Source organism: Triturus cristatus, chromosome 6 (genome assembly GCF_964204655.1).
Source record: "Triturus cristatus chromosome 6, aTriCri1.1, whole genome shotgun sequence".
Lineage (NCBI taxonomy): Eukaryota > Metazoa > Chordata > Amphibia > Caudata > Salamandridae > Triturus > Triturus cristatus.
The window spans coordinates 462,304,118-462,329,344 of record NC_140589.1 but is presented as its reverse complement, the minus strand read 5'-3'; the positions used below and the strand labels follow the sequence as shown (position 1 = coordinate 462,329,344).

Sequence of the window (25,227 nt, the reverse complement as noted above, 5' to 3'; positions counted from 1 at the left end):
GTAGTTGAATTAATGAGTTTCTGAGTGAATGTGTTAGCAGTGGCGGCTTTAGCGCTCCTGGAGTCTGGTGCAACAATTGCTTTTGGCAGCGCGTACACCAAGCTGAGGAGGTGGGGGGACCGCCATGTTCACATACACTCTGCAAGAACGAGTCCTTAAAAATAACAATTGCACGTGCTTTCACAGTGCATGTGCAAATGGTGTGCTCCCAAGCTTGCCACTCAGTGATATGGTGTCCTGAATCGGTAGTGTGTCTTGTACAGCACAGCTATGCATTGATGGGACAGGCCAAGAATGATACAGCCCTGGGACCCCTTAACTTTACATCATTAATGACTCTATACTTAATAAGGGGGAGGTGTAGTGTTTTCTCGCTCTTCCTTAGTATCTGCTTTTCTTCCTCCCCTTCACACCTTACTCCTTCCCTTCTCTCCATTCTTCTTTCACTTTCTGCCCTACTTCCACGTTTCTTCTTAATCACCACCTCCCCCATTAACTACTTTACATTTTGCACCTTCTCATCTTTCCTTTCCACGCAATCCCCGCTGTATGCACATCTTCCCTTTCTCCTCTTTCCTTTTTTCATTCTCATCATGTTTCACTCCAATGCCGCACTTCCTATCGCTGCTTTCCTTACTTCTCTTCACATTCTTTATCGACCGTATCTATCTTTGCCTACAGACCTCTCCTCCTTCCTCACTCTCCCTTTTATGTTTTTCCTTCTTGCACATTACTTTATATCCACTCCAGGAATCCTTGTTTGTTCTCAGGGTCATAATTTTAAATCTTGGTGCGGCAACTCAGTCTTTCATCTTTCTGAGGTCGATACAATTTGTGCTGTTGAGCTGAATAATAATAACATTTTAAATTTGTTGTCGAGGCCCCCTTTGGTAAATATGTGCTTTACAAACATACATGGTATGTTAAGGGCACAAATGTATTTCGATCTTTTGTTTTTCAATTCCTTTGCAATTTTACACTATCATTATTCTTCCTGTCCCTCCTTGACCCACTACATTTCATACTCATATCCATTCCCCTGACCTCCTTTCTTTCCTACCTTTTTTTTCTCCCTCAGCACCTCCAGACATGCCTCCTTTCCCCTCTAGCTTCTTGCTTCCTTACACCCTCATTCCGTTCTTGCTTCCTTACACCCTCATTCATTCCCCATCCTTCCTCCCTTGGTGCATTTAATTATTCTTTCTCCATTCTTTCCTTACTTTCTTTTTTACTGCTTATACCTTCATCTTTTCTTTAATTTCTTCCTTATCAACTCTTCCTTATGCTTATCTTGCTCCTTTCCTTTCTTCTTCTATTCATCCATCACACATCATTCACTTCCTTTCACTCTATTCCTTCATTTCTTCCTTTCACATTATTTTCTTATTTCCTCCTTCTATCATCCACTACTCATATATTTCCTCACTCCAGTACTCCCCTTCCTGCCTGCATTTGTTTCTGCCTTCTTTAATGTATTCCTTCCTTCACTCCTTCCTTTATTTTAAACAGCACAGTATAAGCACAGTCTTTTTAGTTTGCAAAGCTACCTCAAGTCCTCTAAAGACCTTTCCTAAAGCTGCATTTTGAGATTTACAAACCTTCTCTAATTTGAGTTCACTTTTAAGGTATCGTCATAGGCTTCCCATATGTTACATTATGTTATGTTATATTGATTTGTATAGCACACTAATCACCCAAGAGGGTATCTATGCACTTGGGCAGGTGTGTAGGTGGGAGGTCCCCAAGGTGCTTATGTGAAGAGCCAGGTCTTCAGCTTCTTGTGGAACTCAAGATGTGAGGATGTGGCTATGATGTGTTTAGGCTTGTGGGTGTGGGTAGAACGAAGAAAGGAAGTGGGTGGAGCCTCTGAAGGAAGTGAGTGGAGCTGGAAAAGTGGGTGTGGCCTCCTTGAAAAAATTGAGCACCTGCACTTAATATTTTACAAATTAAGCACTGCTGTCCCATGTGGACCTCCGCTATCTGGCCAGGGGGGCACATGTGGTGCCCCCAAAACATCCCTGCATCATGTGCCAGGCACCACATGGTGCCTGGCTCACTGTGCATTGATGTTACTAAACAGGTCTTTTACTACTGCAGCTTGTGCTGCTGCCCTTTTATTGGCTTCAACAGAAGCTGAAACAGTAGAAGGCATGTTTCCAACCGTCTACACGGTGGTCTCATCACAATAATGCAGGTGGAACCGCCGACTACATGTTGGCGAGTCTCCATCCCGCAGCGATGGCCATCGTAATGAGGTCCAATTTAATAAATAAGCAAAAAATAAAACTTTTAAATTAATTTAGGTTTTTCAAACAAATATATTTTTATTTGGGTAAATAACTTTTGAAAACGTAATATTTTATTTAAAAAGTATTGTAATCTGCGTTTATGAAATTGTATTTGCATTTAATTTACTTTTATTTAAATGGGTTAAATATTCTCAAATTAATTTAAATTGTGTGAAGGAAGTGATAATCATTTTATAAATTAAAGGCTTACAATATTTTACTAAATAATATTTTGACCATGTTAGTTATTTAAATAATTCCGACATTCCCAAATATCTGCACCCAGTCCAATACTTTTTGTACCACATTTACAATAGAAAATGAATTTCCCCAAAATGTATACAATGGCCTCAATGTTTGTCGGAGTGAGTTAAAATAGTAAATATTCCCTCCCAATCATATGCAAATACTCCAGTGTTTGTAGAATTAAAATTAGAATTGTATACATCTCCCAAATAAATGCAAAGAGATGTTTGAAGGACTAGAGAATTCAGTTAATGTGTGTTGATCTGGAGTTAGAAAAGTAAATATGTTCAACCACAAATTATATGTACTTATTCCGATGTTTGCAGTGCTAGTGTTAGAAAAGTGCATGTAAACTCCACATTTATTTTGTAAATAGTTTGTATGTGTTAACAGATGTATGTTAAAAATGTAAAGGTATTAAAAATATGTGTTTTACAATTTAGCAGATTTTAAGCAAATATTTTATGTTTTTCATCATGGTGGAATCTTCATTTCCTTCTAGGTATCTCTCTCCTTCTATAAACTGCTCCAAAAAATGGCCCTGTTACTGCCTCTATGTATGAAAAAATGCTCCACCTTCTATCTTCTTAATGAACTAGGCTGTATGTCAAAGACAGGAAGCAAGCAGTGCTCGTCCAAACCAAAGCAATTCTCGTTATTTACATTTAGTCATCATTATATTGACTGTCATTGTGCTGCAATCTACATCCAAATATTCAATTGTAAGATAATGCGAAAGGAAAAACTGGTTCCTAATACTAACTATCCTTGTTTTCACATGGTAGCATCCTGCATCTGCTTTTAAAATGTAACCAAATGGGTTCCTTTGAGGAGTTTTGTTCCATTACAGATATATTAATAACAGCCTTTTGCCGTTTTCTGAACGCTGATAAGTCTGAAATGGAAATCTGCAGACGATACTGTGATGTGTCCAAGATCACATGATGCAGTAAAGTAGAGAAACCGGGTATAAACACACAGCTCTTTGAAACACACAGTCACAATAAGACAACACACAGCTGTTAATAATATAACTGTATATATTACTCTATATGTCATTAATGTAAAGTAGTGATTGCCAGTGCTAAAAATCATAACAGCATGCAACATTCACAGATAGCGTTGCATTTTTAATGTTTTATGTTGAATTTGTATTTTTCATGTGTTTCCTTCTTTTGGATTGATTCTTTGGATTATTCTCTTGTTTTAGTTCAATTTAAATATAATGTTTATATAATCGGTTTACATATTTTCCTCGTTTGCAATTTTATTCACAGGAGGAAGAACTGAGGAAAAGTGGCGAAGCCAAATATTCACACTTGAGTGATGAACTTCACGTGTTAATGGAAGTGTTTGCACCGCCTGGGGAAGCATATTCTCGAATGAGTCATGCCCTAGATGAGATTAAGAAATTCCTTGTACCAGTAAGTAGACTCTGATTTCTATTTTATTCTGCTTGTAAGCCCAGAGAACCGCCTTGATTGTAGATATTTTTACAGGAAATTGCCAAATAGGAAAGATCACTGAACAAGCTGATTGACCAATGGGCTAGATGTACTATTTACAGGTCGAAATTTGTGGCTTGTATTTTTGTGAGCACTAAATTATTTTAAGACATTATCTATGCCCGAATAGGTTGGCTGTTAAAATTCAGAATCGTAGTGGGTTGCATTCCAATCTACCACATCAATATTAATCAGGAAGATCTAAAATTGTGGTAATGGTGGACTGCTGGGGTTGGTAAATCACTGTGTTTGTGATGTGTTTTAAATAAATGAAACTTTTTTTTTAATGCAGCACTACTGTATTTAAAAATTTCTTTTAATTTTCTAAATTAATAATTTTCTAAAAGGTTTGTTAAAGAGTTGGCAGTGGTCCCGTGGACCACTGTTTAATCAACAAACAGTTTTATGTACATTCACTAAGGAGACCTAATCCTTTTTTCCAAATGAATTACCTATCCTTTTGAGGTTTCATTAAAATTTCAATATTTTTGACTGGATATCGGTTGTGAAACAGTGATACACAGGATACCGATTCACATTTGGAAGGGACACCTACAACAAGCCCCTTCCAGACACTGACTCAGTCTTCATTCGGAATTCCATTTTAGTATTAGAAAGGACGCCTGCAACATGCCCCTTCCAGGCAACAAATCAGTATTGATTTGGAGTCCCATTTTAGGATTAAGAAAAACATTTACGACTTCTAAAATGGGATTAGTACATAGAAAACATTTTATTGATCATAAACACCAAATTGAAGTGTTTGACACTATTAAAATGCTTACTACATCTAGCCATAAGTTCCTTAAAATCAGTTATCATTGAGGTGGGAGGTCTTGCTGTCCAACTGATCTACTGAATATTACATCTAAAAAGTCAGGAACATTTAGTATGAATTGGCTTTTTTGAATTATGAATGAAAAGTGAAAAAATGAAAGGAAGTACTCGAGATCAAAAATATTTTTCCTACAGTTTAAAAAACGTATGGAAGTATTTGTTTTGTTTTGTTACATTTTATGGACAATTAATCTAAAAAGTGATCAAGAGTTTTACTTTCAATTGACTGTGGCTGTTTAGTGCAGCACTATGCAAATTAATCTTTTTTTTTTTTTATTAATGTTTTTATTGAGCAGAATAGAGCAGGAAAAAAAAAAGACAGTTTTTAAAGCACTTTTAACAGTCTCTTTCTATTACATGTATACATCTGGAACAACACATCCTGACACACCAATCTATCAAGGATACAAAAAGTGTAGACCTGCTAAAGTGGAATGTGCAGTGCAATTGGGCCCTCGACAGTTCAACAATGGATGTGTCAAAATACCTATAATGAATACCATATAAATAATCTAAAAAAGTATAGAACTCCTAAAGTGTAATGTACAGGACTGTAAGACTTACTTCTAAACTTCAATTTTATCTTGATAACAGTTTATCTACTAGCCTGCAGTCAATAATATGACTACACCCCTCATTATCATCGTATTTAATCTTTTCATCAACTCAGAGATAAATTGTGCAAAGATACAAAATTTCTTAAAGTGCAATATGCGTAAGTGACATGTGCTAAAGTGCAATACTTTATCTGCTGACCTCTGCTCCACAGTAAGAGAAACATTTGCTTTATCCCCTTCATTTTTTCCGGCATGTTTTAATCTGTTTCATCAAATCAACAATAAATTGTGCAATAATGCAAATTATCCTAAAGTGGGTTAGCTGGGGGGGGGGTGTAAAAGCAAAATAAAAATGAGCAGAAGTCGAGCAGAAGCTGAAAAGGTTAAATTAGCTAAGCAATGGAAGGTTAAAATAGGTAGACGATGGGTAGGTTATGTTTTTTCAGGCAACAGGTGGAAAGTAGTTAGTGGAAGGAAGATGGAATTATATAGGAGATGACAAACTCATGTACTATCTACTCTCTAAATGTTAACGGGATCTTAAATAAGCAGAAATACGGAGGCCTGCTTAGATGGCATACCTCCCTGACACCTCAAGTCCTGTTTCTACAAGAAACACATTTAAAATCAAATTCTCCAAATTTATTTCTTCCTCGTTGGTTTTCTCATGTCTTTTTCGCCTCTGCCGGACTGGCTTGCAGAGGAGTTGCTATTTATTTTTGTAAAAATCTTCCTTGGGAATTTGGTCAAATAGTAAGAGATCCTCTGGGTAGATGGATCTGGGTTGAAGCCAGATTAAAGGGCGCTACATATAATTTTGTGAATTATTATGCCCCTGTAATGGATGACAACGCAGCTGTAATTAAAATAGGGGAAATATTACGGGGGAGACCGGGAAAAATTATTTGGGGTGGAGATTTCAACTTCATCCAAAACTTAAAAAAAGATACCTCACATAGGAAAAAAAAAGAGATGAAACCCCAAACCAAGAAAGCGCTAGCAGGCTTAATAGCAGAACATGTCTTAATAGATCCTTGGCGTGATGTTAATCCCTATAAGATGGAATTTACCTGTTATTCTAATAAATACAATACAGCATCCAGAATTGATTTTTTTTTAATAACTAAATCTTTGGGGTATAAGAGTACACAAATTTTGACAAACCCATTTTCGGATCATTCCCTAATAAAAGTGGAGATTAAAATTAATGAAAAGGTGAGATCAAGATCCAAGTGGCAGATGGATCGACTCCTCTTACAGGATAGCCAGTGGGTAAATAACACGGAGGAATGGATAAAATAATTTTTTAGTAGAAACGAGAACACGGCAGACATATTCTCTGTATGGGGGGGGTTCAAGGCTACTCTAAGGGGCCAAATAATAGCCTACTCGGCTGCCCAAACGAAACAGAGGAGAGAAAAAATTAATAATCTCCAACAGAATGTCGAAAAGGCAACAAAGGCTGTAAATAATCGGACTGCAACATTAGAGGAGGATAAAAGACATCTGATCAAAGCTAAATATGAATTAAAAGAATTTTTTATTTTAGAAGAGATAGCTAGCTCCAGAGCGTACCAGCAACGGGTCTATGAAGAAAACCAGCTGATTGGTAAAATGCTTGCTGGCGCTACTAAAACTAAGCAAGAGTCAGCAATGATCACCGAAATCATGGACCCCAGAAATAATGGCCTTTTAACTGAAAAAGGAGGGATTACGCAAATATTCTTGGAACACTACACTAAATTATACGCAACTGAATATCAGGTTGGAGTAGACCAGATTGATCAATTTTATGAGCAAGTCGAGACACCCAGTCTTACAAGAGAAATGGTAAAACAGCTTCAGATAGATATATCCAAAGATGAAATAGAAAAGGCCATAGGACTAATTCCAGGGGCAAAAGCCTGTGGAGCGGATGGGCTCCCGATTGAGCTATATAAAACTTTTAAGAAGATACTAACTCCCTTTCTTAAAAAAATATTTACTTATATCAAACACGGCGGTAAGGTTCCCAGAACTTTCACGGAGTCTATTTTGATTAGTTTTGTTAAAAAGGGGAAGAATGAAAAAGATGTGAATTCGTATAGACCAATCAGCCTTTTGAATGCAGATTTTAAAATATTAATGAAAATCTGGGCCCAGCGCTTTACACCCATAGCCCAAGCCTTAATTCATCCAGACCAGACTGGGTTTATCTTAGGTAGATATATGTCAACAAATACCCGATTTTTAATTCAGACTTTAGACTTTGCCTCTGTAAATAAACTACCCATTTTTATCACAATGGTCGATGCCGAAAAAGCGTTCGATCTAGTGAATTGGGAAGCTCTTTTTATCGGTTTATCTAAGTTTGGGTTTCCTAGCCAAACTATTAAAATGTTAAAGAATATATATCAAGGAGCTCATGCCAAACTAATTATAAATGGTGAATCAATTGGGGAAATAGAAATAAAACGAGGGACTAGGCAGGGCTGCCGCCTTTCACCCATCTTGTTTACATTTTTTATAGAGCCATTGGCTTGTAGAATAAGGGATAATCTCTTAATTAGAGCTCCCATTGACGGGATGCCAAAAATGAAATTATTTGCAGACGATATAATCTTGTACCTATATCCGGATGAAATGAACTGGAGCGAGGTATTAACGGAGTTTAGAAGATTTGAACAAATTGGGGGATATAAAATAAATGAAAATAAAACAGAAAGGTTAATATCAAATAATGACTATAATTTCTTACCCCAGAATTTAAAACCCCAGGCGATGAAAACAGACCCAATAAGGTATCTGGGTATTTATGTCTCTAGCCAAGCTGATCTACTTTTTAGCTTGAATTACTTGACAATGAAATGTAAGATCAAAAGTTTATTGGACAAGTGGTCTATACTACCATTGACTTTGATAGGCCGGGTCGGGCATTTAAAGATGTCTATTCTACCCTTATTGAATTTTTTATTTATTAATATTCCTCTTAAGATAAATGTAAAATTTTTTAAAGAAATTGATTCAATGTTTAGAGAATTTATTTGGAATAACAAGACCTCCAGAGTTAAACTTTCCACACTACAATTAGAAATAGACCAGGGGGGATTGGCTCTACCTAATATTCAAATCTATTATGAGGCTACTTGATTGTAAAGATTCGACAGAAATTGTTTACTATGAAAAAATGCTTAGTGAATCTGGAACACAATTATCTGCCTTTCTTAAAACTACCAAATTACCTAAGAAATCCCGCTATAAGACAATACGAGACTTTTCCAAGCGCCTTCTAGGCTTTTTTAAGCAAACTAACTCTTCTGGCTACATTTTTTTAAATCTCGAAGAAATTAGAACTTTGGGGCTGCAGATGCATTCTCGCCTGTTAACAAAATGGAAGGACAATGGTTTTTTTGAGTTGGGTAGCTTTTTTTTAGTTCAAACCTTTTATGTCCTGGGAACAGGTTATAGCCAGATGTGGGAATATGGCGAAACCTGGATTTTTGGAATATTTACAGATCTCGCATCTGATTAAAAAATATGATATCTGCCCAGACCAGGTAGTAGGGAGACTTGTGAACGCACTTTATAACATGAGAAGGAAAGGCGTAGGTAATTGGTACTCTCTACTTTTAAAACAGAGGTCAGCTCCCTTAGTCGAAACTTTCTTGGAAAAAATCATTCAAGAAACGAACTGCAAATTTTCCCAGCAAGAGTGGCAACAGATTGCATTAATGGGTAATAAGGCATTGAGAGCGGCCAATTTCAAAAGGATGGCCTTCCTTTCAAGGTGGATGGCATACTATACTCCGGCAGTGTTAAATAAACGCTATGCCGGGGTTGTTAACAATTGCTTCCGGTGCCAGGCCTTGGGAGAGGGAGACATATCTGTTTTACATGCCCAAAACTTCAGATTTTTTGGAATGAATTTTTTTCGGCTATAAGCAATGCAATGGGTAAAAAAAAAATATCGATCCTGAAACAGAGGTAGCACTGTTTGGGATCTCTAGAGTAAGAACTGACCTAAATAAAGCAGAAGCAACGTTCGTGGCTATTGGCGCGGCAATAGCACGATCATTGATTTTGCAAAAGTGGCGTACAGAACAGATTTCTACTTACTCGGAATGGTTAATAAAAATGTGGAGGACCAGGAGATATGAAGAAGCATATGCCAAGCGGATTGGGGCAGTAAAAAAATTTACTTTGGTTTGGAAATTTTTAGACAAGTATCAAGCTATATAAAAAAAAAAAAAATTTTAGTATGGTAGTGGCACAGCACTTTAGCTCTTAATACCTATGCAAATTAATCTTGTGGTCTAAACTAAACAAAAGTTGGATAATTGATCTCATGGTCATTAAACACAGGATTATGAGACAGTGACAAAGTAAACCGAATTCCAACATTGGTGTTTGCCAGCTATCTACTAGTGTTCAGGAGGACTTTGGTAAGCCTGCCTTTTGGTGGGTGTGGCGTGCTGGACAAGCGAGTTACAAGCCTCCCTCCAACACACTAATGACTCAGTTTGGCAAAGCTAGAAGACAATTTTCTTCTACCTTTAAAATGAAGAATTTTGAGGTAAACAGGAGATGGTAGTAGAAAGTAGATACTATTGATATCTGGAATGTGGATAAAAAGCAATTGTAATTTTAGATACTTAGGCCATCATTACAATGTCAGTCGGAGCTGCCTCCGACCGACACCGTTTCGTGGAAGGAACCACCTGCCCATAGGTCGGCGGTTCCAAACATGCAAAATTAAATTTTTCAATAGGAGCTTGTGTGGCGGGCTAAAACCGCCGGCAGCACAACCTCCCATTGAAAAATTGACATTTTTAAACATCCCTGCACTTCACGTTGCCTGTCACATGGTGCAGGGATGTTAAGGGGGCACCATAGGTGCCTGAAGGGCCAAATGAGGAGGGAAAGGGGGCCCTGCTGGGTGCCCCAAAAGTCAGTTTCCGACCACCAATCCATGTCGGAAAGGCCAACATGGATTGGCTGTCAGAAACCAACATTATAATGCAGACTGCGGAAACGCCGTCCTTAAGGGAATGTGAGGGCTTTCCGACTGAGCCAGCCGGAACCGCATCGGATTCCCTGGCTGGTTTAAACTCCAACCACCATCATCATAATATGGGGGTTGGGCTTTAAACTTACCATGTCTGTCAGAAAACCTCCGACCAGCGGTTCAAGACTTTCCGACCGACATCGTAATTAGGCCCATAATTTTTAATCCTATTTCACTTAGCCTCTCTACATTGCACAAATTAAGGAGTAAGCTAATATAAACTTTTTATGATGATACAACAATGTATAGTACACAGAATTTCTCTCCAGACCAGCAAAAAAGTAGGTGCCATATTATTGTGAGATTACATTTGAATTTCATCATGAATATAAAGCACATCCACATTTTTCAGAAAGAAACACAATATTAATGTATTACAATGAATTATGTACATTAATCATGTTCTCTCTTTGGATCAAAGGGAATTTGTTTAAGAAAGCTGTTGCAAAATGGCTACTATGTGTTTCTTTTTTTTTAGGACTCACCTGCTAGTAATTTTGAGATCTAACACTGGGACATTGCTATCCAGTGCCCAGCATTGACCCATAAATCAAAGTTGAACTGAGCCTAAAACATGATTTGACACATTTACCTTTTACTATAAGGCAATTGCATATGGCGTAAAAAATGCATCTGTGTATGTATGTATGTATGTAGAATTTCTATATTGTGAACCTAACCGAAAAGCAGCAGAGTGCTCATCATTGTCAAAGGCAAGTTCAAAGTCAACGAGTAAATGAGAGCAAGCTGAGTTGTGGGCAGTTAAAGCATTGAGATATAGTGTTCTTTAAAGAGGTGAGCCTCCAACTCTTTTGTAAATTAGAACAGCTTTTGGCAGTCCTGATGATATGGAGATGGTATTCCAAATCCTAATTACATACATGAGAGAGGCGTGTTGTCTTGTTTTTTCTTTTTTCTCTCTTCTTAGTCTGCTTTCTGATGGTGCCCTGGCTGTGGATGTTTTGAGAACCATCTAGGATTGCGAGCTAGTCTGCAAGAGAAGCAGAGGCGCTGGCTGTGAAGGCTTTGTAATGGAGATCCATTAGGATGGGAGTGATGTGATCATGTTTCTTGTGGCATGTACCATTGAATGACTCATGTAGACTGAAGAGCAACATTGTACAGCCCACTTTGTGACGCTGAAAACATGACACAGGCCTACACTGAGGCTCGGTGCCCTGTAGCCTGCAAAGTGTTTACAGAAAAAAAGGAAGAAATATACTCTTTTTTAAGCCTAAAAATTCTCAAAGCGGTACATGCCTAAATTATGCTAGCATATACCTACAGTGAATAAATCAACAAAAGCTTTCTTCGCTGTATTGAATGTAACTGTTACCATAGTAAGTATTGGTAAAGCTTATCCACTTGCACAGATTGAAGAGCCAGTAGAGAGTAGTGGAGTCTAAGAGGTGGTATGCAGTGTTGAGCGGCATCAGGTTCTGCCCAGGGGGACCCATCTTATTGGCACTACCCTGTCCTGACCTGCTCTATTGCCCCCACTGAGCTCACCCCATACCCTGGATCTGCTCCAGTGTTGTCAAACCACTGCATACATGCCTCTTAACACAAGATCACTAAACAGAGTGACTGAGCGACATAAAGGTGACATAGAGGTAAATTCTGTGGTGGCAGACGTGGTGGGCATACTTCGCTAACCCCCATCCCAGCTCACCTTGTTCTCTTTCCCAGTCCACCTGTCACCCCAAACTAACACCAGAATTATTTGGGGGCAGGAACTGTGGTCTAGAGAATTAGAGTTTGAAGAAAGACCTGTTCCCACTCAGCACTTAAGGCCTTACTACTGCTTCTACAGTTGTTCACACAAGCAGGCGGTGAGTGGTGGGTTAGTGGAAGGGATGTAGCTGAATTAGGCACCACTGTGTTGGTTAAGCCCTGATCCCACAAAAGCATCCCAATAGGTCTGGGTGTGGCTTGCAGTTGGGTGAGCTCCCTGTCTTGAAGTTCCATGCACCTACTCCAGCGCTCTGCTGATGTAAAGCAAACTCAGGAGGCAACTATGCTCATGCCCTCCCAGCCTAAACCCCATGCAGCCACCAATCCGTATGTAGGTGCTGTTGAGAAGACTGTAGTATTCAGCTCACCAAGGTTCATCGGCATCCAAGTGTAATATTGGAAAAACATCAAAACAACCCAAAAGGAAAAGCTTTACTCAACCACAAAAGAGGAAAGGTCAAAGCTTACAGATATGGCAAAGGAACGGTAAGCAGACAAAAAACGCCTTGCAATGATGTGGTCTGGGAATCCTATCATCCACTGGTCTACAAATCTTAGAAGCGCCCAACACGGAGGGATACAAGCAGAGACCAAAAAATACAAATCTGCCAATGGAAGTTTGGGGATCGAGTCCCCTCCATTTTCAATAGTCACCTACTTTGGGAAAATAAATGCGGATCAAAGTTCTCCTTTTCGAAAGACCCCATGGCCACAATTTACACTACACCGCAGGAAGTACCAGGGCGTCCTTGCCCTATAATGCCACAAAAACCGGACAAAGGAATGGGAACCTACTCATCTAGTCCATCGAAAAAATCAGCCTTAATGACGCCACTCCATGTAAGTCCACCACAACAGTGAACATACCAGATAGCTGGCACCACTAGAATGACTCTCTACCCAGTGCTAAATTCCAAACGAAATGCCATGCGGGTAGCAGTGCAGGTTCACACCTCGAATAGACCACATTCTACCCCTCACAAAACCAGCACTGATTGCTTATTTCAAAAAAGAATACATAGTGCTAGTCAGTGTATTGATGCTGGCAACGCTGGGCTGGATGGTTATTGGTACAGGTCAATTTCTATTTCAAACAATACAGATCTTATACAGGCTCTTGAAGTTAAAACACTAAGTCTAGATGACAATCAGATGTCTGTGTCTCCAGCAGGGACAAGCACAAACAAATTAACTAGGCTAGCACAAGGAAAAAAGCAATGAAAAGAAACCTAGGCCAAAAAACAACACTCATTAGTCATAAAAAATAATGCCAATACAACACTAAATTTGACTAAAACCAAAGGCCCAAACTCATTTTGGAAGAGTGTAACAAAATAACACTCAAGTCTAAGAACATCCCCCAATTCATTTTCAAAGTAGACACAATGATGTGGAAAGAATTCTCTCAAATGCACGGCAAACCCCTGACACACACATCACCTTGCAAATGAAGAAAGATTATCAAACAACCTCAGACAAACAAACACACCAAGCCCTGGGCTGGTGGGAAACACTACTTACTGCCCTGCAAATGGCAAATAAAGTTCTAAATCTCCACTCTGATAAACTAGATGGGCATATTGGCCTAATGAACTTGATGGCCACATCCATCTCTGGCATTAATATCAAATTGGAAAACTTAACATCCCAATTTTGGTACAAGCTGTCTATTCGCCATAACCGTCAAAGTGCTCATGCGGTCCAATAATAGAAAAACAGTCCTCCCTTCCTGGAGTGTTATCAAGTATTCTGACAGCAGAAAGACCAGCTTTAAGAAGCAATGCAGTTAAGGTGATAAAAACCCAATCTGGGGCTCCAAAACAGGAATTAACAAGGGCTGAGCAAGAACCTCCTGGAGGTCAACACGATCACTTACAAACAAAGAATAAAGAAGATCCATAGGATATTGTCACCTCCACAAAATCGAGTACAAGGTCATAGTGTGTTCGAACAAAATCCCCCATCCCCCAAACCAATTAAAAGGCAGTCAAACGGGCAAAGAAGATGAGAAATGAAAAACAACACCCAAAGGAAACAGCCACTACAATTATAGTTCCCCAGTTTTTGGGCAAAGGATCTGGATGGCACTAAAATCTCGGACACTGCTTCAATAGACTCTCAACATAATACCACAGAGGGATGAAAACACTAAGGGGCCTATTAGGATGGCGGGTGAACTTTCGTCCGCCCGCCACCCTAGCTGTGCTCGGACCGGCCGCCAGTGGTGCGGCGGTCCCGCACCGGCAATTAGGATGCCGCCGCCACCGTAGCGGTGGCATCCCCTATTCCCAGCATTGTGGTGGGTGGTGCTCACAGCACCGCCTGCCACAATGCTGGGAATGTGCATCGTGCATTGGCATGCACAAGGTGACAGGCGCCGCGCGGTGCCTGCCACTTTGTCAGTGCCAATGCAGGGAGCTACCATAGGTACCCCCCATGTGCACCCCCCAGCCCCCATGGCAAAGACTGCATGCCTTTCCATGGCGGCAACGCCATGGAAAGGCACATCTCCGCCTGCATGCTAATATGGATGGTGGTGTCTTGCAGACACCTCCACCATATTAGACCCCTTTCCCGCTCGGTCTCCTGTGAGACCGGAGGATAACCGGCGGATGGTCTTTCTGTCCGCCGGGGTCCCCCCTGCCATCCTAATATGGCGGGGGAAATGGGAGGCAGGCGGAGAATAATGGTGGGCCGATCACCACCGCCATACATGCGGTGGCGATCTGCCCGCCATTATAATAGACCCCTAAAAATCCAGAGAACAGAAAGTAGGGAAACCAAACTGCAAGCACCTGCATTCATAGCTAAGTGTTACCAAGTGACACCCATGTCCATTACAACTGCACTTTTGACTAGGAGAGAGAAATATAGGGCCACATGCATCAACAAAAATACCGGTCGCAAAGGGGCAGATTCTGCGAATCTGCCCCTTTGCGACTGGTATTTTTGCATTTGGAATGTATCATCCCAAAAGCAAAAATTAGCAATTTAAGTAATTGCTAAATTTGCGATTACTTAATTTTGCTATTGCATTTAAGGGATCGCAAATTGTGATTCCTTAAATGCAATGCATGAACCAAGAAATAATTGCGAGTTCGCAATTATGAAACGCAAATTACCATCAAGTCCAATTTGATGGTAATTTGCAAGAACTTAGAAAAATGCACAAAAGTGCATTTTTAGAAGTTCCATGTTGCACACATACATGCCCTTGGGGCATGTGTGTGTGCAACATGTGATAACAATGCAATTTCAGGGGTGCATCAGGGTGTCCTTTTGGCACCCTTGAAATTGCATGCGCAATTCGCGAGTACCAATTTGGTATTCGCAAATTGCGCATGCGATTCCCATTCATTCCTATTGGCCTCTAGGCCCATAGGAATGAATGGGAAGCAATTCCTTAATTGCGACTCACAATTGGCGAGTCGCAATTCAGGAATGTGTAGGAATAGCAAATTTTTTTGCGATTCCGACAGGAATAGGCAATTGCAATTAAATAATTGCGATTCCTTAATAATCGCAATTATGGAATCGCAATTGCCTATTTTGATGCGTGCGCACCTCAGAGACAATCTGAACGGAGTCGTGCGAATCAGGGATACAAGCCAGGAGTCAGTTAATCTAACCTGACCCTATCCAGGTCAAAAAACCCTTCCACACAAATGACTGACACTGTTAAAACGCTCACACCAACAACTGGCACCATGCACTCTGAGATGCAAGACAATCCAACCTCACGTATAGTGAAGCCACATTCAATGTCCATCTTAATCAATGGCCGCGACCGAACCATCTTATTATAACCCGCAGCACAGTTAATGGACAATCCAAACATCCTAAAAGGAACCCACCTCGTCTGAACTACAACAGGCCCAGGGAAAATGCAACAAAGGCTGACATTGCAGGTAATCATACTGGCACACCATAAGCCCCCAAATGCTGCCATACTTGCTACAACATGACTGAGAACTAAAATAAAATCCTCTTGTCTGCCAGAAAAACTCTAAAAAAAAGAGTACAAACTCTTATTCAAACCAGAATATAGTACTTTAGGACAGCCGGATATCCTCAATAGAGAAAGTATCATTAGGCTACTTGGAGAAATCTCTGAATTAAAAGATATGACATCGAGTGATTTTCTAGCTGTGGAATTCCTGACAAATGACAATCCCTCTTGACCAGAACTCACATTAACAACTTGGCCATCCAATGAAATAGCATCAATGCTCATAACCAAGGTCAAGGTTTTCAAAAGCTGGGGCATAATGGCAAAAAGATTCCAGCCTCCCCTGGGACTGGATCCCTTCAGTTTTAAATGCTTCACAACCCACATGAATCCACCATTCGAATGAACCCGAACATATGGGATTTGTTTTATTATCTTGGAATAAAGCTGGGGAGAAATTGTTGTTGGAAGATGGCTCTCCTCCACAGCATTGGGCAAATAAAGACATAGGGCCTGATTTTGATCTTTATGGTATTACCACCGTCCCGCCACGGCGGTAGTCCCAAGTACTACTCCGTTGAGCTGATGGCTGTCTCCATGCTGTATTTAGATGTTGCAGCACTAGACAGGACAACCCCTGGTGGTGGTCTTCTCTGCTGGATAACAGTACTCTGTCACTGTTTTCACCAAGCCGATTTAGATGTTGTCATTGTGCTGGTGGTGTCCTGTCCGTGTAGTCCTGATGGAGTGAGGCCTTGGTGGTGTGGAGACTGGTGAGTACAACATATCTTCATCTCAATACACATATATGTTGTGAATCTGTCAAAATGTACATCTAGGTAATGTGTAATGACTATTTTTGACATATAGCATAGCACACCAACAACATACACACACTTTTGAATGTACAAACCCCACCCACCGCAAAAGCCTACCTCATATACCAGCGACAATAGTGTGTTTGAGTGTCGTGGTCAAGTAGCAGCAGCACAACGAGGACCTGGACAATGGTGTTCAAGATGGATTCCGTGGTGGACTCCGAAAAAAGGTGAGTCATCACCTTTTTTTCTTTGATTCCACTAACTCGAGTGTGGAGGCTTCCCAACCACAGTTGCTTCAACGGAAAGGCACATCATCATCTCAACAGCAGGACTTTTGGTAAGACACCCTCCGAAAGTCGCTTCTACCGCTGATGCCATTAACGTGGGAGAAAGATCCTGGCTGAGGCTGCAGGACTACGCAGGTCTTCATTCCAGTTACCAGCCAACATCTAAATCAAGCGGATGGACCGCCAAGGCGGCGGGTAGGAAGACTTGCAAGAGAAGTGACAGTGGGACCCAAACCTCTGAGATCTAAATCAGGCCCTTAATTGTGCTTCAAGAAATCTGGTCAATGATGAATCTCCCAGTAGTAGGTTTCATACATCATCAAATCATGACCACAAAATCCATGTGCCATGGAAAACTGCAAGAGGGCCTAGCTGTCTATGTATCATTCAGCCTAACCATCCCCATGTAAGAACAACCACACGTAGACCCAGGCCTCCAAATCATCAAACTTAGCAACCAAGACATGAGATCGCTGATACTGTTGTTTCACATCTATGTTCAACCAAATTTAGCAAAGATTAAATCGCTAATAGAAAAAACAACATCCATCATAATAATAAGCAGGGAAACCCGGCATTGGACATAATACTAATGGGAGATTTCAATTAAAATGTAATCTATACCATAGATGATGATATACTTAACACTGAAAATTCATTCTGTAACATTCCAACACAGACAAACTCAACTGTCAAGACCTGAATAGGGAAACATTTGTCATGACTGTGGCATTTCTTGGAATTACGGTCTTAAACAGATGATTTGTAGATGCCAAACCACATATACGATGGTCCCAATTCATGGTCAGTCATTGACTATACAATAGTCTCTCTACCTCTGATCCCACTGGTTAAGCACGTTTCAATAAAATATACAATGGACAGTGACAATTCTTTCCAGCTTCTGTCATTAGAATTACACACACTGGCCCCATCAGAAACTGGCTTGACAGAAACAACCAATTTAAAGTGACGACAATGGTCTAAGAAATTCACATTGAGACGAGATTATTTTAAACCTAAACTGCGATCGTAGAACGCTTCTGCTGAAGAGTCGGAAGTACGCTGCATTATTTTTAATATAGGGTGGTTGTGGCTGGGTTGGGCTATCTTTTAAGAAACTGTGAAATTGAAATTGTGATTTTCCTGTATTTCCGCAAAGCCCACTCACCCGCACTATAAAACATAACGCTCAAGCACTCGCCATTTGCGAGATTCACTCACCTTAGAGACACCGTTGGACGCCATTGCTGTTAGCGTTCTAGTAGCCTGCACTATATAAATGCAGGACACGCAAGCGTGCAGCGCGCGCGCGCAGCGGGCGCGCCTCTGGCGCGCCGGAGGCGCGCCAGAGGCAAGCCCGTCTGCGCCCGTCCGCGCCTCGGTCGCGCCTTGCGCCAGAAACGCTTCTCAAAATTGCACCGACAGACTACGCTACTCCAAAGATACCCTTCTTAAACTAGGGAACAGGTCACGGGAGGGACAGCGACAGGCATTATCTTGTGGCTTAATCAACAGCAGGTCACTTATTAAACACCATCAAGACATCTATAACCTGCTGGAAGATTTAGACCTGGACTTGCTGTTCGTTACTGAGACTTGGATCCATGTTGACTCCTCAGTAGAACTCGGGCTAGCTTGCCCCATTGGATATAAGATCATCCAAAAACCTCGTATATCAGGGAGAGGAGGAGGGGTAGGACTAATCTTTAAGGAACAATGGGACTGTGCTATGCTACCGATTGAAGCCATAGCAGGCTATGAAATCATGGGCTTCTCTATACAGGAGGCTAAGGGGAGAGTGCTATCGGGTATGGTTTGCTACAGACCTCCGGGTGTGGACGCTAATCATCAGGCACTATTGGACACTATTGTCGCCTTGGCTTCCACACACTCCAGAATGCTGCTCTTGGGAGACTTCAATCTCTGGGAAACAGGGAGCTCTGGAAATCATCTACAAGCCCTGATTTACACCGGTGAGAACTGTGGCCTCCATCAGCTGGTCCAACAACCTACACATGTGGGAGGCCACATACTCGATCTAGTCTTCGCCAAACCCTCTGAAACCGAAGTAATTAGTATTACTCCACTAAACTGGACTGACCACTATTTAATACAGTTCCGGATTAGCATACAAGAGGATAAACGGGTTGTGGACAAACAAGCACGTTTTAGGTGGGGAAGGGACTGGGCTAAACTCTTCAGGAGAGGAGCATCCTCCTTATTCCCACATTCCAACTTGTTTGACCCAAAGGCTACACCGGAAGAAAACTATACTAGTTATAGTACTTCCATCAACTCAGTATTAGAAGGCCATATACCTAAAAAAAAACTGAGAATGCGTTGTACTCCTTCGGCCCCCTGGTTCAGTGAGGAGCTAAAAGCGTTACGTCTTGTACGCAGACAGACGGAAAGAAGCTGGCGCAGACAGTACCGGGAAGCAGACAGAACAGCCTTAAAAATCATACAACTCCAATACAAGGCAGCCATTAGGGAAGCTAAGGCGAAATTCTATGCCAATTCCATTCTGCAGGCACCCAATGGAACTAGGGCACTCTTCAACATCGTTAGAGACCTTAGTAACCCGGGCTGTATGGCCAGTACTATCCAGCCATCACAAAACTTGTGCAACAAAATTGCTACTTTTTTTGTTGAGAAGGTCAATAATATCGTGGGTGGGTTCGATCAGAATGCTATAGAGCCCTCCACGATTAGCGTAGACATCGGAAGAGAAACTACTCTGAGCCATTTTATCCCCCCTACGGAGGATTCTTTTCATGAGATAGCGCGGGAGATTTCATCAGGATCACCCTTGGACCCCCTTCCTCACAAGATCTGGAAGGAGCTCGGACCCGCCCTATTCTCAGATCTGTGGCAAATTTGCTGCCAATCTTTGAGTGAAGGCACTGTGCCAAGCAGGTGGAAACAGGCAATGGTCACCCCATTACTGAAAAAACCTTCTCTTGATCCCTCTTTGCCGGCTAATTTCCGCCCAATTTCCCTGTTGCCATTTCCAATTAAAATCTTGGAAAAATTAGTCAGCAAATCCCTGTCCAATTTTTTTGAAGAACATCTGATCTTGGACAGGGACCAGTTTGGCTTCCGGCCTGGGCATGGGACGGAAACTGCATTGATTACCGTTCTGGACAAACTTCGAATGCGTGCCGACAGTGGATGTTCCTCTGTGTTGGTATTGTTGGACATGTCGGCAGCATTCGACACGGTTAATCACTCAGTGTTGCTGGCAAGGTTAGAAGATATGGGGGTGACAGGTCGCGCCTTGGAATGGCTACGGTCATATTTGACGGATCGTCAACAGGCAGTGACATTAACGCCTTTTGTTTCCTCCTGGACCCCGGTTCGCCATGGAGTACCCCAGGGCTCAGCTATCAGCCCTATACTCTTTAATGCCTATCTGAGACCCCTGATCCCTCTAATAAAATCTTACGGGATCGAGGTGGTTAACTATGCTGACGACATCCAGCTAATGTTCTCCCTGGAGGGAGAACATGCAGTGCCCATGAATTCCTTCCAGGCCTGCATGCAAAAAGTCTCAGAATGGCTGAGAGCCAATTCATTGCAGCTGAATGCCGGGAAAACGGAGTTACTACACTGCTGCGCAGCGAGACTGCCTAAACATCTCTCGGGTGAGTTCCGACTCTTGCCGGAAGACGCCCTGATACTGCCAGTAAAAACAGTCCGTAACCTGGGGGTTATGATGGATGAAGATCTCCAGCTGCAATCCCAGGCGAACAAGACCATAGGCACCTGTATTGCCCTACTAAGAGCTTTGCGCCAAATCCTCCTGCTCCTCCCTATCGAGACCAGATCTCTGGTGGTTCAGAGCGTGATCCTAAGTAGGCTCGATTACTGTAATTCACTGTTCCTGGGTGCCCCTCGGTACACTGTACAGGGACTGCAAAGAATACAGTCCGCCGCAGCCAAACTGGCCTTGGGAAGACAACGTGACTCCTCAACAACACTGGCATTGAGGGACCTTCACTGGCTCCCGATCAATAAAAGGATCGAGTTCAAATCATTGGTCATGGTGTATAGAGCCCTCCATAAAATTGGTCCTCCTCCTCTGTGCGATAGATTCTCATGGTATGAACCAAAGAGACTTCTTCGGTCCACCAGCCAAAGTCTGGCAGTGGTTACCAGAGTTAAACGCACTAAGACGGGAGGCAGGGCCTTTAGTACGGCGGCAGCCCGCCTCTGGAATCAAATCCCCCAAGATCTACGCCAAGCTACATCATTGCTGAGCTGTAGGAAGAATCTTAAAACATGGCTCTTTGGCAGAGATTAGAGTGTAACATTCTTGGCACAACGGCAAACGTTCCTACTGTCTCAGGTTTTCTTCAATAGTCTCTTAGCGCCAGGATGCCCGTAGGGTGACAGAAAGCGCTATAGAAGAACTTTATACAATACAATACAATACAATACAATACATTAGACCTTGCATCTCGGGCTAAAGACCTAATGATACACTTTATTAACAGCACAGATTATCTAATTGATGCTTGGTTAGGCTTTGTGGCTGCCATATTTAATGCAGGCATTTTCAGTGACACCAGGCCCATGTGCCTTTCAAAGATTTAAATCTGGCCTACCAGTCATGCAAAGAACAAAACCACGCCTATCACCCACCTGCAAACAGTTAAAAAGGGAACAAATGAGATTAGCCAGACAACTGAAAGAACCCCTCCTGAAGTCCTCCCTTTGGGAACTTCTGAACCATCTAAAGAAAGAGTATAAAAAACAACTGAGGCAAGATAATGCTGTGAACAAGGGTTTTTGGATCAAGATAATATTTAACACGAGGCAAACTAACCAAGGAAATCTTTGGAAACCAAATGCAACCTTAACACAAAGGAAAATGGTTAATTAATTAAAACATTGTACATGAACTATGAGTGATCTACCCTGCAAACATATTTGCAATAAAACAATGACCACGAAGAGTCGAACACCTCAACTGCAATCAAATAGGAAGGCATAAGGAACTAAAACCACACCTCCACCTCAAATCAAAAAAGACCTACTCAGAGGTCATCGTGTAGGAGCACCAGGGCCAAATGTCCTTCCACAAACCATTTTTAAAGAAGATGTAGAATTCTGGTCAGTACTATTCGGCATGCTTTTCAAGGACGTTCTGCTCAGTGGCACTGTACCTGAGAGTTAGCAAGGCTCCATAATAAATCCTATATTTTAAGGGAGCTGACAGGACAAACCCAAGTAACTAAAGCCTCGTTTCAAAAGGGAAACACTATGGGGCCCATTAGGATGGCGGGCGGATCATCACCGCTCGTATGGCAGTGGCGATCCGCCCGCCATTCTCCACTATCCGCCTAACATTTCCCCCCCACCATATTATGATGGCGGTGGGGACCCAGGCGGATGGAAAGACCGTCCGCCGGTTTTCCGCCGGTAGGCAATCCGCCCGATTGCCTACTGGGCAGAAAAGGCCAGCAATATGGTGAGATGGCGGTGAATTGCCTTTCCATGGCAGAGACTCTGCCATGGAAAGGCATGCAGTCTTTTATTTGGGGGCCCGTTGTGGGCCCCCAGGGGGTTGGGGCGTGGGTGGCTGCACTTGGGGGGTACCCATGGTACCCCGACATTTACATGCACAAGGTGGCAGGCACCGCCCACCGCAATGTAAAAGAAGCGTGATGCGCCCGCTGTGTGCCAGGCGCATCGTAATCAGCACAGCGGGATCGCCACACCCCTGGCGGGCGGACCCGCATCTCGTTACGGTCTGCCCGCCATCATAATGGTGCCCTATGTGTCCCTACTACTGATGTATTTAACTTACTGGTCACCTAAAACCAATATGATTCCATGACACCAGTCTGGGTTTAGAAAATGTGTAGGGCCAACAACACATATACTAGCAACTGCCTTTGTGATTGACCAATTCAAGTGGGGTAGGAAAAGGCTACTCCTCTACTTAATTGATTTCAAAGCAACTTTCGGCTGTGCAAACCGGGCGCTATTGCGCAAAAGATTGTAGAGCGAGGTATCCCGAAAACACTGCTGCGAGCAATTCAGTTACTAAACTCTGAAACCTGGATTCAAATAAGAATAGGGGATGGTCCCAGAATATCCAGGAAGATCCTGACTCAACAAGGACTAAAACAGGGATGAGTGTTAGCTCCTCATCTCTTTAATGTCTTTATGGAAGATCTATCGCCAGCCTTGGATCAGGAAAACTCCCATCCTCTCCAGTTGTGTCCCCTTAGTCTCACTCATCTATCATACAAAGAGGACATTGCGCTTTTTAGTTCAAGCAAAGTAGGCCTACAAAGATCAGTTGACATTCTGGCACGATACGCGAGAACTAACCATCTGAAGGCCAATGTGACCAAAACTAAAACAATGTCCATCATTTATTGAGCTGGACAGAGCCCCACAATGGTGTTAAAAGATACACAACTTGAAACAGTATCTAATTACAAATATCTTGGACTGTAACTTGATTTAAGAGGAAACGTCTGCCACCCAAAAAATATATGGAGAAGAAGGGGCTTGCATTTATGCAGCCTTTGCAATCCTGGCAAAAAAAGTGGGAGGGCCATCCATTGAACCACTCTTCTCAGTTATCGACCGCAAACTTCTACCAATCATTACATGTGCTAGTATGACCATGGGAGGGAGGATGCTGCAATAGTGGATAAAATGCAGACTAATACCTTTAGGCAAGTATTCAACCCGCCCAAAGCGCATCACCAGCACAAATTTGGCTCAAATTTGGGCTACTTAGAAAAGACCTGGCCAGAAGATTAATAGCAATAAAAAGTTGGAATTACATCAGTCAATATCAAAATTGCACTTCAAACTGCACATCATGCTCTTCAAAGTGACCACAAGTCGGAACACTATAAATATCTGAATGCTTCCCTCAAAAAACTGTGTCTAACCAAACTATGGGCTGCAAGTCCGCCATATGATGCCTTTAAAAATGTGACCAATAGGGCGATAAAGCTAGAATTTTGTCTTTAGGACAAAATCAAATTCAGCTCCCACTCTCACACATGGGAAGCAATCAAATACTACAACACCCGGGCCCCAGCACCTTATCAGGCATTCTCGTTTTCTGTATGAAGCACAATCTCATTATTCCATGCATGGGTTTCTTACCAACACTAGCAAACCAGACAGTTTTGAAACACACTACTCCGACATCATGTAGATTTTGGAAAGTAAAAAAATATCTCAGTCATTGGATCTGCACCTGTCCCGAACTGCACAATCTTCACTCACAATCTATAAAGTAAAGTTTCAACAACAGAGGGATCCATGCATGTAGGGAATTTAAAACAGAATGCCTTAATCCTGGAGACCTGCAGTTAATCTGAAAACTTGCTATATTTCTGGCAGTGGCCCAAATTAATAAATACTGAATTTACTATTCGTGTGACCAGTCCACAAGCACAACCTAAAAAACACTCTAACCTGCGTTAGTCAAATAGGCAGCTGAATATTAGTTATATTGGCTTTGCGTATTTCCACAAATACTGCCCAGGTTTTAGAACTGATTGATTTTTATCATGTCATTTTAGGGTAAAAAGATTGATTGCACCTTTCCTTAGGATGTATTATTGTATTACCTTATGTATGGTAATATTTGATACTGTAAATGGCAAAATTGTCATGGCCTTGAATATTTGCACATATACTTCCCTTCTTTTAAAACTGATTGTTTTTAATCATGTAAATTTAGAGTAAAATGATGGGTTGCACTTTCCTTAGGATGTATTACTGTATTTTGTTATATATGGTAATATTTGATATTTTAAATTGTGACAATGTCATGGCCTTGCATATTTGCATATATTCTTCCCCTGTTTTAAAATGACGGATTGTAATTTCTTGGGATGTACTATTTCATCACAATATATATGGTGATAGTTTATTCTTTAAATTGAGAAATTGTTATGGTCTTCATTAACTGAAACA

The 25,227-nt window shown here is 41.6% G+C and overlaps 1 protein-coding gene across 2 annotated transcripts in view; it reads left to right on the top strand.

Moving 5' to 3' along the window:
- The window catches only part of KHDRBS2 (KH RNA binding domain containing, signal transduction associated 2), a 1,521,990-nt gene that overhangs the window by 554,210 nt on the left and 942,553 nt on the right, over window positions 1-25,227 (top strand). For both annotated transcript variants that reach the window (XM_085609195.1, XM_085609194.1), the window contains one exon: window positions 3,812-3,958. In XM_085609195.1, coding sequence (XP_085465321.1) covers window positions 3,812-3,958 — 147 coding nt within the window. The remainder of the gene's footprint in view (window positions 1-3,811; window positions 3,959-25,227) is intronic.